At 42.3% G+C, this 12,971-nt stretch overlaps 1 protein-coding gene and 1 long non-coding RNA gene across 3 annotated transcripts in view; one reads left to right on the top strand and one right to left on the bottom strand.

Annotated features, from left to right (window-relative positions):
* The window catches only part of PAPPA (pappalysin 1), a 248,661-nt gene that overhangs the window by 50,920 nt on the left and 184,770 nt on the right, over positions 1–12,971 (top strand). The window contains exons 3-4 of the mRNA XM_024252110.3: positions 3,099–3,244; positions 7,286–7,579. Of these exons, the coding sequence (XP_024107878.3) occupies positions 3,099–3,244; positions 7,286–7,579 (440 nt within the window). The remainder of the gene's footprint in view (positions 1–3,098; positions 3,245–7,285; positions 7,580–12,971) is intronic.
* LOC129048000 (uncharacterized) overlaps positions 1–12,971 on the bottom strand; it is a 116,444-nt gene that overhangs the window by 49,842 nt on the left and 53,631 nt on the right. The window lies entirely within an intron of this gene.

Raw genomic sequence — 12,971 nt, forward strand, 5'->3', positions numbered from 1 at the left:
AGTAATGTTTGTTTGCTTTTGGTTTTGCTTTAAGAGATGGCCTATTGCTCTATTGCCCAAGTAGGAGTACAGTGGTACAATCATAGCTCACGGCAGCCTTGAACTCCTGGGCCCAAGCAATCCTCCTGTCTCATCCTCTGAAGTAGCTGGGACTACAGGCATGTGCCACCATGCCCAGCTAATTTTTTGAATTTTTTGTAAAGATGGGATCTCCCTGTGTTGCCCAAGCTGATCTCAAACCCCTGGCCTCAAGCATTCCTGCTGCCTTGGCTGCCCAAAGTGCTGGGATTACAAGCATGAGCCACCATGCCCAGCTCTGACATTTTAAAGTACATTTGACCAATTTACGATGTATACACAGGACCAGCCTTCCCAACAATTGCAAAATGGAAGTCACATGGCCATTTTCCCTCTCTCACCTTCACTATCCCTAGACAGTAATGTTCCTTCTGAATTTGACCTCCTGTGCTTTCTCTTCTATCTTGTTGACAAAAGGGAAAAAAAAAATATCCTTTCAAGGCATAGGGGTAGGGAGGTAAATACCCACATGGTCTCCTGTCCTAAAGATTTTCCCCCTGATATATTTGAGAGACACTCAGCCTGGCTCTGTATTAGCGGGAATACCTCGGGCAGCAAAAGGAAAACTTTCACCCACAGAGCTGTGTTGTTGCTGCTTCCCCCCCGCCCCCCCCCCCGCCGCTTTGGGTGGGTTCCCCTAGGAGAGGTGGGGAAGAGAGAGGCCAGTGGGGCTAGGAGCCTGGATTGCTGCTGTGGAGTCTTCCCCCTTAGGGAAATGGAGGCTTCCCAAAGTATGAAAAAAAAAAATCACGTACAAGCCAGGGAGAGGCTCCCACATCCCACTTCTCTGCTTTGGGCTAGGATGAATACCACTTCTTGAAAAGATTGGCTTCTGCAATTACCACTGAATAAACAACCAATTAAAATGTCTCCCCTGCCCCTACCCCACCCTTTTTCTCTCTTGAAGCTTTCTCATCTCAGAGCTATGGGGCAGAGGTGGCTTTCTCTAATAACATTTGTGTTCTCTGCCTGAGAGAACATTTGATGGAAATGAACAAATCAATTAGAAAATAATAAATTATGTGGAAAGGGCTGATCCAAGAAAATCTCAGCTCCTCTGTGTTTTCATTCTCCTCCCATGCATTGTTTCCCTTTCCACTCTGGGCCTGGGTGAGCTTGGAAATGAGGGTGAGGTTGTGGGAAGAGCTGGACACATCTAGATTTGTACTTGGCCTTGTCACCAGTTGTGTGATCTCTGAACCCCTGTTCCTTCATCTGTACGATGGGGATAAGTGATAAGAATAGCTAAACATGCGCTGAGGCTTTCTACATGCCAGGCATTATTCTAAGCCCTTTACACTCTCTTTATTAACTACCTTAACCCTCTGAACAGCTGTTTGGGGTAGGTACTATTATCACCCTCGTTCTTTATATAAAGAAACTGAGGTGCAGGAAGTTAAGTACATTGCCCAGGGTGGCCCAGACATAAAGTGGAAAAGCTGGATTCAAAACCTAGGGCTGTAGCTTAAGAATGAGCCATCTCACCCACTCTATTGCATTGCTTCAACTACCAAACAGGGATGAGACATGTGTAACCCTAGCACAGGGTCTGGCATACAGCAAATGCTTAATAAATGTTGGCTGTCTCCTTCTTCGTTCTCTTCCCTGATGACAGAGCAGACTGATTAGAATTCCTCACAAGACTTCCAGCCTAAGAAGTTGAATGTGGGTTCTTGGGGAAGAGAAGGGCTCAGCAGCGAGATTTCAGGTCAATATCATAGTTTGTGTGGCTATTCTTGGAATTAGTCAGCTCAACCTAGACATAGATGTAAGCTCTCCTGGGCCCACCTATCTCCAACTCATGTTTTTTGTGAAAAGATGTACAAATTATGGTCACAGGAATGTTTGGTTTCGTGAGCTTGGGGCTTTCTGTGACATGGGTGGCCTTGACACGCTAGGTCTCAGACGTATCCTATTCACAGCAGGGTAGAGGTGTAGGTTTTCCACCCACAGAAATGATCTGTGGAGCATCAGGCAGCTGTTACTAATTTCAATGTATTGGTAAGGAAACTGAGGCCCCATTAGTCAGGAATTATTGAATTTGAGACTGAGAGTTAAATATTTTTACTCTTACTTTCCCCAATTTAATTCAATTGCATCAAAATCTACTGAGGGCTCGCCAGGTATCAAGCTTTGTGCGGAGAACTGGGTAAACAGAGATTAGTAAGGCACCTCCCCTTCCCTCAGGTGGCCACAAATGTGTATTATGTAATAGAAAGAGGAAGCAATTTATTGAAATGGCAAATGAGAGAGAGTGCACTGCTAGTAGGAGGTGGACGAGTATGGAGATGTTAAAAGGGGTGCAGGTGAGGAGAGCATCAGGGAAGTCTTCCTGGAGGAGGGATACCAGAACAGACTTTTGATTTGTTCATTAGAGAACAAAATGCTGATCAGAGTCCCAGCAGAGGAAACAGCATGAATAAAATTGCCAATGGGATAATGCACCATACAGGGTGCAGAGATGTTGTCTGTATGCAGTGGGGTGCTCAAGAGAGGTGGTAGAGAGAGATGAGGCTAAGGAGTAGGTTGTGTCTTGGAGGCCATGCTGGGAACTTGGACTTTGTCTTTCATACATGGGGAGGCCCTTCTATTATTCTAAGAGGGGAAAAGTAGGAAACCATCATTAATGTGTGCTACTGGCTGGGCTCTGTGAGAACTCCTTGGGAGAGACAGCATTAAGAAAAAGGAAAACACTGCTAAGTAGCAACTTGAACTTAGTAAGGTATGAAGAAGTTTCTCTAAGCCTCTGGAGATAATGATACTACCTACCTCTGTGTCCATAAGAAGCCTAATAACTTTGGCAAGTCTCTTAAACTCTCGAGGACTTAATTTTATGTTCTGTAAAATGGAATCATCTTACTTATAATATTATTGGGGGAATTCAATAAGGTAGTATTTTTAAAGTGCTTAGCAAAATGCCTGGCACGCATGGTAGCTCTAAATTATTTGGAGAGGGCCTATTATTTAAATAGTATCTTTTTGGGGGCATGATAACAGCCAAGGTTCTTTTTCTGTTTCAGAGCCTACTTGGATGTTAATGAGCTGAAGAACATTCTTAAATTGGATGGATCAACACATCTCAATATTTTCTTTGCAAAATCCTCAGAGGAGGAGTTGGCAGGAGTAGCAACTTGGCCATGGGACAAGGAGGCCCTGATGCACTTAGGTGAGTCTTAGAAAGTCCTTCAGGAGGCAACTAGAGTAGGACAGTGATACATTTAGTGCGATGATGATCATTGTTATGATCATGATGGTGGTGGTGGTAGTTGTGAGGATGAACAACCGATTTATTTATCACTTTTTAATTTACAAAACTCTTTAGCATCCTTTATCTCATTTTGACCACCAAGCAATTTTCTGAAGGAAATAGTACCATATTATTAACCATGTTTTATCAATGGGGAAATGAGACCCACAGAGGAAATGGGGCTTATCCAACATCACACACAAGACAGTGACAGTCACAATTGGAATCTGTTTCCAACACTGTCCATTGTTTGCTTTCTCCTTATACCCTCTGTCTCCTAGTTCCTGCAAATATCTTCTCAGTCTGGTAACCACACTGTACTGGCACAGCCAATCATGGGTTGGCTTGAAAGACACCAAAGAGGCAAGAAAAAGTGAGTTTGCAAGAACTCCGTGTTCCTCCATGTTCCACCCACCAACACCAACAGGAACTCTTCTTACATTCAAATTATACATATCCATAAACAAGACATAAGTTTGTACAAACCAATCACCGAAAGTTAGACATGACAACAGTTTCTGAAATAGGCCCTGTAAGCAAACATTGTAGTTCTTTAATTTTATTTTTTCCATGCTCTCTTCCAGGACACATCTATATGTAAACATGCATTTTTTAACTGTACATTTTTAAAATCATAGCATAGATGAAATTCTGTGTTCTTTTTTCACTTAATATTATGCTATCTACTTTTTTTTCCATGTCGCAGAAGTCTTATCCTTAACTTCCCACCCATTTTTTTTCACTTAAAATCACAAAAGAAAAGCACCCTTGCGGGTGCTTTTTTCCCCTCTCTAAAGCCAAGATTTTTAATAGCCACATAATATTCCCTTGAACAAGGGCACTGCCATTTATTTAATCATTTTCCCTTTGGTAGAATGTTCCCATTATTTACAAGAATGAATCGTGATGACTCAGTGAACATCTTTATCTGAGAATGTTCGGGCTCAGCAGTGACAGCGCTGGACGTATCCTCAGGCCTGCCTGGTCTCCTGGTGAAACAGAGTCCAGTAGCCGCTCCATTGCTATTCTGTCTTGGAAATGAGAGATTTAAATAATGGAAGTTTTGCTCAATGAAACCATAGACTTAGTTCCCTCCAGACGACTCTCATTTCTCAATTGTCTTTTAGAGAATGAAACCAATTTGTGTGTGTGTGTGTGCACGCGTGTGTGTGTGCATGTGTGTGGTTGTATAAATAAAGATAGATACAAAGATAAATATCTACTTGTTGTCAGCTGGGAGGATTTTATGCCCTAGGAGACATTTGGCAATATCTAGAGACATTTTTGCTTCTTACAAATGGGGGAATGCTACTGGCATCTAGTGGGTAGAAGCCAGTGATGCTGCTAAATGTCCACAATGTCCACTACAAAGAATTATACAGACTAAAAAGTCAATAGTGCTGAGGCTGAGAAATCCTGAGACATATGATGTATGGGTAGATAGATAGGCAGATAGACAGACAGACACAGACAGGTGGGGTTGGGCAGAAGAGAGCATGCAGCTTAGGCAAACTTGAAGATGATCAGCTTATATCACATACCTAGTATGATATATGGGAGTAATGCTAGACTAGAGCCAAAATTCGTGTTTGTTCTCAGCTGTGACTTTACTTAGCAATATGGCCTTAGGCAATTCTCTTTCCTTCCTCAGGTCTCAATGTCCCTCAATATTAAATAAGCAGGTCCTAGGAGGCCAGAAGACCCTAAGGATCCTTCTCAGTTCTGAAATTCTGTCCTATTAGAAAAGCAACTGTAAGAGCCATGATCAGAGTCTGAGAAGGATTGAGTAGCAGGCTTCTACTGTTAGAAAAAACTACTCCTGATAATTCCATAAATTTCAGAGACTGGCTCAGGGCCAGGAATAAGGGAGGCTATAAATCCATAGCATGTTATAGTATTTCAGGATGATGTCAGGCTCAAGCTATTTCACCTTTTAAGAGAAGCAATGAAACAGGACTGGGGCCCAAGTGCTGTCACTCTGTGAAAAGGGGTGAGTTGGGAGGGGATGAGGTAAAGCAAACAGAGCTAGCCTAGACATTAAGTCTGCAATCCAATCATCATCCCTGGAATGGTCCTGTCCTCTCATTACCTCAATAATGAAGCTTCATGGAGAGACAGAGAATCATTGGCATTATTGTAGCTGCTTATTTTAGAGCTCGCCAGAGATGCAAAGTCCATTTTCCACAGTCACAAGGCCAGTGTGAAGCAGAACAAGGATTGCAACCTATGTCAGCTAACTCCAGCTGGACTCCAGGCTGCCCTCTCCCCATCCTGAGAGATGCTGCTCATGAGTAATTCCTCTGCAGTAGCCCCAATCAAACCCAATTTATTACAACCATATTTTCCCCTTCTTTTTCTGCTGTTACACCATGATCCCTGGAAAAAGCCTTGGGTGGGAAGCGGATTATGTTTCATGTTATGATTGACAGAAAATAATTGAGAAAGATTTCCTGTCTCAATTTCTCTTCCTCCCTGCCTCTGCCTGCCCCCTTCTCATACCCAAGTGAATGTGCACACCCGCACACTCACATGCCCTCTCACACATCTTTATCTTTGTGTTAGAAAGCTCTAAGCAATTCAAAATTGCTCAGAAATTCAATCTCAGAAATTAAGTCCTCCAGTGACCCTAACATGGAGACAGAGTCCTTCTTCAAAATCAGAGACCTCTGCATAGACTCTATGAGTCCCCTGACTGAGCAGGCACACCATTCCAGAGGTTCAGTCTAAGATAAAACCCCCCATGCCCGTGTGGGGCTTGCCAGCTCAAATCAACAAGACCCTACCTCCTCACCATTCTTTTAGAAGATGCTGCTCTACACCTAAAGTACCTACTTTCTAGGTTCACACACCTGAGTTTTAACCTTCCCTTAAACATTTTTAAATTTTAAAGTTTAATTATCTCTCTGGCAGCCTGTATGCATCTTTCCAATGCCTAAAATGAACACAGCACAAATACTACCCATAAATTCTGCTGAGATCTGTTCTATCTGCCCAAGCCAAGCAATTCTCAATCTTCTGAGGCATGTGATATAGACCATTGCTTCTCAAACCAGAATATACAGACAAGTCATTCAAGGCTCATTTTAAAATACAGATTGTGCTTCTATGGGTCTGGGGTGAGACCTGAGATTCTGCATTTCTATTAAGCTCTCAGGTGATGATCATGCTGCTTGTCCTCAAGTGATGTACTTGATGTATGGAGGTGCTATTCTAGTTGCTCACACTAGATTAGTTAAACCTCACAAACTTCTTTAGATGAGTTAAGATTCAGCAAATATTCAACACATATTTAATGAGATACTCTGCTCCAGGCCCTGTAATAGTCATTAATCATAGAACGTTGATTAAGAGTCCTGCTCAAGTGACATTAGCTAGTATGAAAACTGTTACAATGGTGAATACAGCATGGTGCTGACCTTCATTAGCGTTCATGCTCTTACAGCATCAGGGAAGAAGATATGAGATTCAGAGATGCTAATTACTCCACTCGATGTCACAGACATAGTGAAGGCAAAATGAGAACCAGAACCAAGATCTCTGAGCCTGAGGGCTTTGTCTAGACAAGAATATGTAGAATATTTGGAAATAAGAGTAGGCCTTACTTTGTAAGGGAAAGGTTGCAGCAGAAATGTTTACTGGCCCAGAAATCAGAGTTTCTGAATTGCTCTCCATTGAATAATTTGAAATCACCTTGGGTAAGTCCCTTCACCTCTTTAAGCATTGGCGTTTTCATATGAAAAATAAAGGAATTGTACAAAATGACTTTTGAGATTCCTTCCTGCTCTGATAAGTCATGATTCATGTCACAGGTTGTAACAGCTCTCAGGGCAATGGAGTCCTAGGGTGGAGAAGCTTGTGTTTATTTTGGGCAGCGTCTCTTTATCCTTGGTGGACTTGGGGGTTCTTGCACCAAGAAGCAGGGTACCTAGTTTGCCTGATTCTCTGGATTTCCCCTTACAGGTGGCATTGTCTTGAACCCATCTTTCTATGGCATGCCTGGGCACACCCACACCATGATCCATGAGATTGGTCACAGCCTGGGCCTCTATCACGTCTTCCGAGGCATCTCAGAAATCCAGTCCTGCAGTGACCCCTGTATGGAGACAGAGCCCTCCTTCGAGACTGGAGACCTCTGCAATGATACCAACCCAGCCCCTAAACACAAGTCCTGCGGTGACCCAGGGCCGGGAAATGACACCTGTGGCTTTCATAGCTTCTTCAACACTCCTTACAACAACTTCATGAGCTATGCAGGTAGGGCCCTACACTCTGTAGGGTGAACAGGACTGGATGTCAGATGTGGGATCCAATCCTGGCTCAGGGGAACCTTGAACAAGCTACTTACCTTTTCTGAGGATGGAAGGCCTAGCTCTGCCACTCATCTACCTAATGTCTTTCAGTCATTCTCTTTCTGGGTTTCACTTTTCTCAAGAAAATGGAATTGTTGGACTAGCATCTCCATGATCCTTCCTAAATGTGCAGCACGTTTTTCTAAGCTAGTGGTTGTTGAAACTTCTTTATTTAACCCATGTGTCCCTTAGATAAGCATAAAACTCTCACATTCTCTGCTATTATGTTTTGCAAGAACAATGAGAGTGCTTTGGACTTTGCAAAGAGAAAATTATGACATGACATTGAGTATGAATTTTTTTTTTCTAACTGCATATATCTTATCATAGTACTTTTGCGTACCACTAGTAACAGTGTTAGGAGCATTAGGGGATGCCCTGCACTTCCCTTTAGCACGAGATACATCAAGGCCTTGGAGCCCTTTTAGCACCTTTGGCATATTAGAACAAGACACCCCTTCCTCAGGGCTGTCATAGCCCTTACCAGTGCACCTTCAGCTAAGAGTTTTTGTGTTAGTCACAATGCACACAATTGCACATGGCAGGCCAGCATCAAATTCTGTTATCATACTCAACTTGGTGTCTTTTTCCCCACTAGAACAAGCAAATTCTATCAAGGCAAAGAGTGCATCTAATATATCACTCTATTCTCAGAAGTCAGCACAGGGACCAGTGCTTAATAAATGTTTGTTAGGAAAGGAAGAAGTAAAGAAAGAAAGGGAGGAGAGAGGGAGGGTTGGAGGGAAGAAAGGAGGAAAATGAATAAATTCTCTTATAACAGGTATATAAAATTTATTCTTATCAAAAGCAATATTTCTACTCATGTAACAAAATATTGTCCAGAAAGGCCTTTAATATGCTCGCTCTCATTTAATTCTCACAACAAATGTGTAGAGTCAGAACTATCCCCACTCTACAGATGACAGCATTGAAGCTCGCTGAAGTCATTTGCACCAAGTCACATATCTGACTCCAAGTATTTTTCTCTTTTACTCTTGTATTTCTTCTAAAGAGAGCTAGCTGATGGTTGAGTGGGGAAATTGAGCAACCTGGGTGGCTTTTACACTCTGTTCCACAGGGATGCTTCAGGGCAACTGCCCTGGTGGCTATGTGAGTAGGGCTTTAGGCTCTCATTCCTGCTGAAGCCGGGGAAAACACACCCCCTTTCTGACTATTTTACATTTTTGTTGAGGTTTTGCCTCATTGCAGTTGAAGAGAGGAATTTGCTGCTGGAACCCAGAGGTTTCTGTGATCCCCAGTGGTTCTTTCTGCTTGTCCATTTGGTCTGATGACCCCTGGGGGCCTCTCCAGTATAAGGTTCATGCAGTCCAAATCTGAATTGAAGTGTCAATAACCCACCTCTGGTACCATAAAGAGTCTTAGATTTGAGTGCTCAAAAAAGACCAGGGTGCTGGGTATTTCCTGAAAAGCAGATTCCCACTGGGCTCCCATTCCCAGCCAAGCTGACACCCCACATCCGGTGCCCCATCCCCTCATACAACACTGCTTACGTTCCATTTCTGTAGCACCTTTTCTTGGCCAGCTCAACGCACATGGAAAATAAACAATAACATAAGTTTGGAAGTTTGCCGGCCTCTTAGGGGCTAGGAGCTGCCACTAGCTACCAGACCCCCATAAACTAAATCTTTTTTTGTTCCCCTTTGTACAGATCTAAAGGGTGATTGATTTACTGTTTTTTTTAAAGGAACCCCTCAGCTCAGTGACCCATTAACAGCAGAACTAATTCACTGAGCTACGATAACAAACTTACACCCACAAAAGCATATTCAAGGCGACCACGAGCTTTGAAATGTTTGTTTTCCTTAGGATTTCTGATAGATGAGGTGACAAAAGCAGCTGGATGAAATTCAAAATGCAGAACAGGACTGGGTTCTCAGGGCTATGGAGAGCCATGCATGGGAGCTCTCTCCATCAAGACAATTGGGTGAAGACATTGCTGGGTCAACTTCTTCTCGTTGCTTTATCTTCCTGGGTGCTTCTTCCTCAGACCTGATCACGGGTAGGGTAAAGGTTTGTGGTGCAGCACTGCCAACAGAACTTTCTGTGAAGATAGACATAGTTTGTATCTGTGCTGGCCAGTATGGTAGCCATGACTTCTACTACCCATGTGAACTGAATGATTGAAATACAACTAGTGTGACTAATGACCTGAATTATCAATCTTATTTTAACTAATTTAAGTCAGAATAGCTACACGTGGCTGGTGGCTACCATACTGGTTAGCTCAGGCCTGCAGTAATTCTTGAGTACATGTGATATGCCAGACACTGTATGAAACTTTTCATAGGCTTGTCTCATTGAATCCCCAAAGTAGCCCCAGGAGGTGCACAAGTTTTACAGATGCAGAAAATGTGGTTCAGGTAGCTTAAGTATCTTGCCCAGCATCACAAAGATAAAACAAGGCAAAGGTGAAACCTAAACTCAAGTGTTTCTTACTGCAGAGCCTGTGTTATTAACTAGTAAGTATCTGCCTCATTTTCTGGTTGTGGGGAAGGCTGAGAGGGCCCCAAATGCTCAGATCAAGCAGGCACCAGGCAGGTGATGGGGGGAAACCTAATTCAGTAGGCAGGCTGGACAGAGCTCCAGAAGAGTATGGTTATGTTGAACTCTTGGGTAACTCTTGGAAAACTCAACAGATAAAAGAGTAGCAGACCCAGTTCCACTTTCTGGAGATAATAGGCTACAAGAGTTCCTGGAGGAGGACACTCTGGTCCTCAAAACTGCAGGAAGCCAGGCTTTCTCTAGCCTACAGGGCAAGTGTCCTGTCCCTATCTTTCTGTGTGTCATGGCTTCTTAATATGCACACATAGATTGACCCAGCAATTCCACTTCTAAGGAATATATCCAAAGCAAATAAGTCAATTGGTATGCTTAAAGATTTAACCATAAGAATGTTCTTAATGATATTTGTTTCCTAAATATTTATTAGGCATTCGCTATATGCCAGGTATAGGAAACAAAATGTTTGAATAATTAGAAACTGCTTACAAGCCCAAAGATAATGGATTGCTGAAGTGAACTGCAAGATATTCATGTGATAGGACATTATAGGACCACTAAAGATGACAGAGAAGTTGGTTGAAGGACATGAACAGAAGTGGAGTAACATGGTGGTTCAGAGCATGAAATTTGGAGTGAGGAGACCCAAGTTGAATGTTCCGTGCCCAGCTTTGATCTTCGGCAGTTTACTTCTCCTCTCTGACCCTCAGTTATTTCATTAATACCACTGATGATAAGGATGCTTGCCTTGCCTGATTGTAGGTGTAATGGCACAAGTGAAGCACTTAGAACTGTTGTTGTTCTAAATGCCCATTAATAATAGACTGGATAAAGAAAATGTGGTACATATGGAATACTATGCAGCCACAAAAAAGAATGAGATTATGTCTTTTTCAGGGACACAGATGGAGCTGGAAGCCATTGTCCTTAGCAAACTAACACAAGAATAGAAAACCAAACGCCACATGTTCTCACTTATAAGTGGGGGCCAAATGATGAGAACACATGGACACATAGAGGGGAACAACACACACTGGGGCCTATTGAAGAGTGGAGAGTGGGAGGAGGGAGAGGATCAGGAAAAATTGCTAATAGGTACTGGACTTAACACTTGGGTGATGAAGTAATCTATAAAACAAACTCCCATGATACAAGTTTACCTATGTAAGAAATCTGCACATGTACTCCTGAACTTAAAATGAAAGTTAAAAAGCAAACAAACAAGAAAGAACTGTCCTTGGTATCATAATTAGTGCTCAATAAATGATGATTAGTAGGATTATTCATTGACTATTTAATGTGAAAAGGGTCAGAAAGCCATATACATAGTGTAAGACCTGTACATATGTATGTGATAAGAATTATAGAAATTTACTGTAGATATTTACATCCACATACAAACACATATATATACGTACATATACACACATATACCTTAGACATCAATTTTATTATCTATAGGTAATGAGTTCAGGGTAATGTTTATTTTTTGTAACATTTTTGACATATTCCAGATACTCTACAGTGAAGTTTTTATTATAAATTTATTATCTACATTTATTATTATGACTATTATTACTATCATTATTTTTAAAAACATCAAAAAGACAGGGAATTTTACACAAGGCAACTTAGTTATCCATTCACTAGACATTAGTTAGCTTGTTAAATGCTCTCATCAGCTTTATGAGACAGGTAACATCTTATTCCTCATTTTATGGTGGGTGAAAATGTGGTTGACGGGGGGTCAGCATTGTGCCCAAGGTCCTAAGTGGAGTGAAGGCATGGTGTTCATGACCTGAACCTCCATGCAGTGTGGCCTTTCAGCCACAGATGGACATTTGTTCTTGAGAGCAAGATTCAGTTAGCAAACTCAGGGTACTGTATCAATAGCATGGGGACTGGCATAGGCTTCCCAGTGATGAAGTCCCGAAGTTCTTTCTGCTTTGGGACAAGATACAGACAGAAGAACAAGATGAGCTGACCACTCCTGGATACCAGATGAAGTGGCCACAGATATCACGAGGGGAGGCACTGGGGGGGGAAGGAAGCCAAGTGGGGCTGACTCTAGACATTAGCTAATTGAGACAGATCTTTTGTGATAAATGAAAACCCTTTGGTACCTCTCCCAAGATTTTGATAGCTGCTAAGTCTCCAAGTAATGTACCTTGGGATAGATTTCGATTTCAGCTTTTTTTTATTTTCTTTTTTGAGGCGGAGTCTTACTCTGTCGCCTAGGCTGGAGTGCAGTGGCGTGATCTCAGCTCACTGCAACCTCCGCCTCCCAGGTTCAAGCGATTCGCCTGCCTCAGCCTCCTAAGTAGCTGGGATTACAGGCGTGCACCACCATGCCCAGCTAATTTTTGTATTTTTAGTGGAGACAGGGTTTCACCATGTTGGTCAGGCTGGTCTCAAATTCCTGACCTGGTGATCTGCCCACCTTGGCCTCCCAAAGTGCAGGGATTACAGGAGAGAGCCACTGCGCCCAGCCTCAACTTCAGCTTTAAAGTTCAAATACATTCCTGTCTCCGTACTAGGTTCCATCACCTACCCATTTTTTTCAAACTTATTTTTATCAACAAATGTGAAAATGGTTCCTTTTTAAGTTATAAAAGAAAAATACACTTTTTTGTTGGGGGGAAGCAAGTAAAGTAGATGTTCATACAGGAAAAAACCTACTGTTTTTCAGCGTCATTCATCTTGATAAATGCTTTTTGTGCCCTTGCTCATTGAATTCTCACAACTTCATGGTTTGGAGTTTATTTAAATGCCCCCAA

The sequence above is a fragment of the Pongo abelii genome, chromosome 13 (assembly GCF_028885655.2).
Source record: "Pongo abelii isolate AG06213 chromosome 13, NHGRI_mPonAbe1-v2.0_pri, whole genome shotgun sequence".
NCBI lineage: Eukaryota > Metazoa > Chordata > Mammalia > Primates > Hominidae > Pongo > Pongo abelii.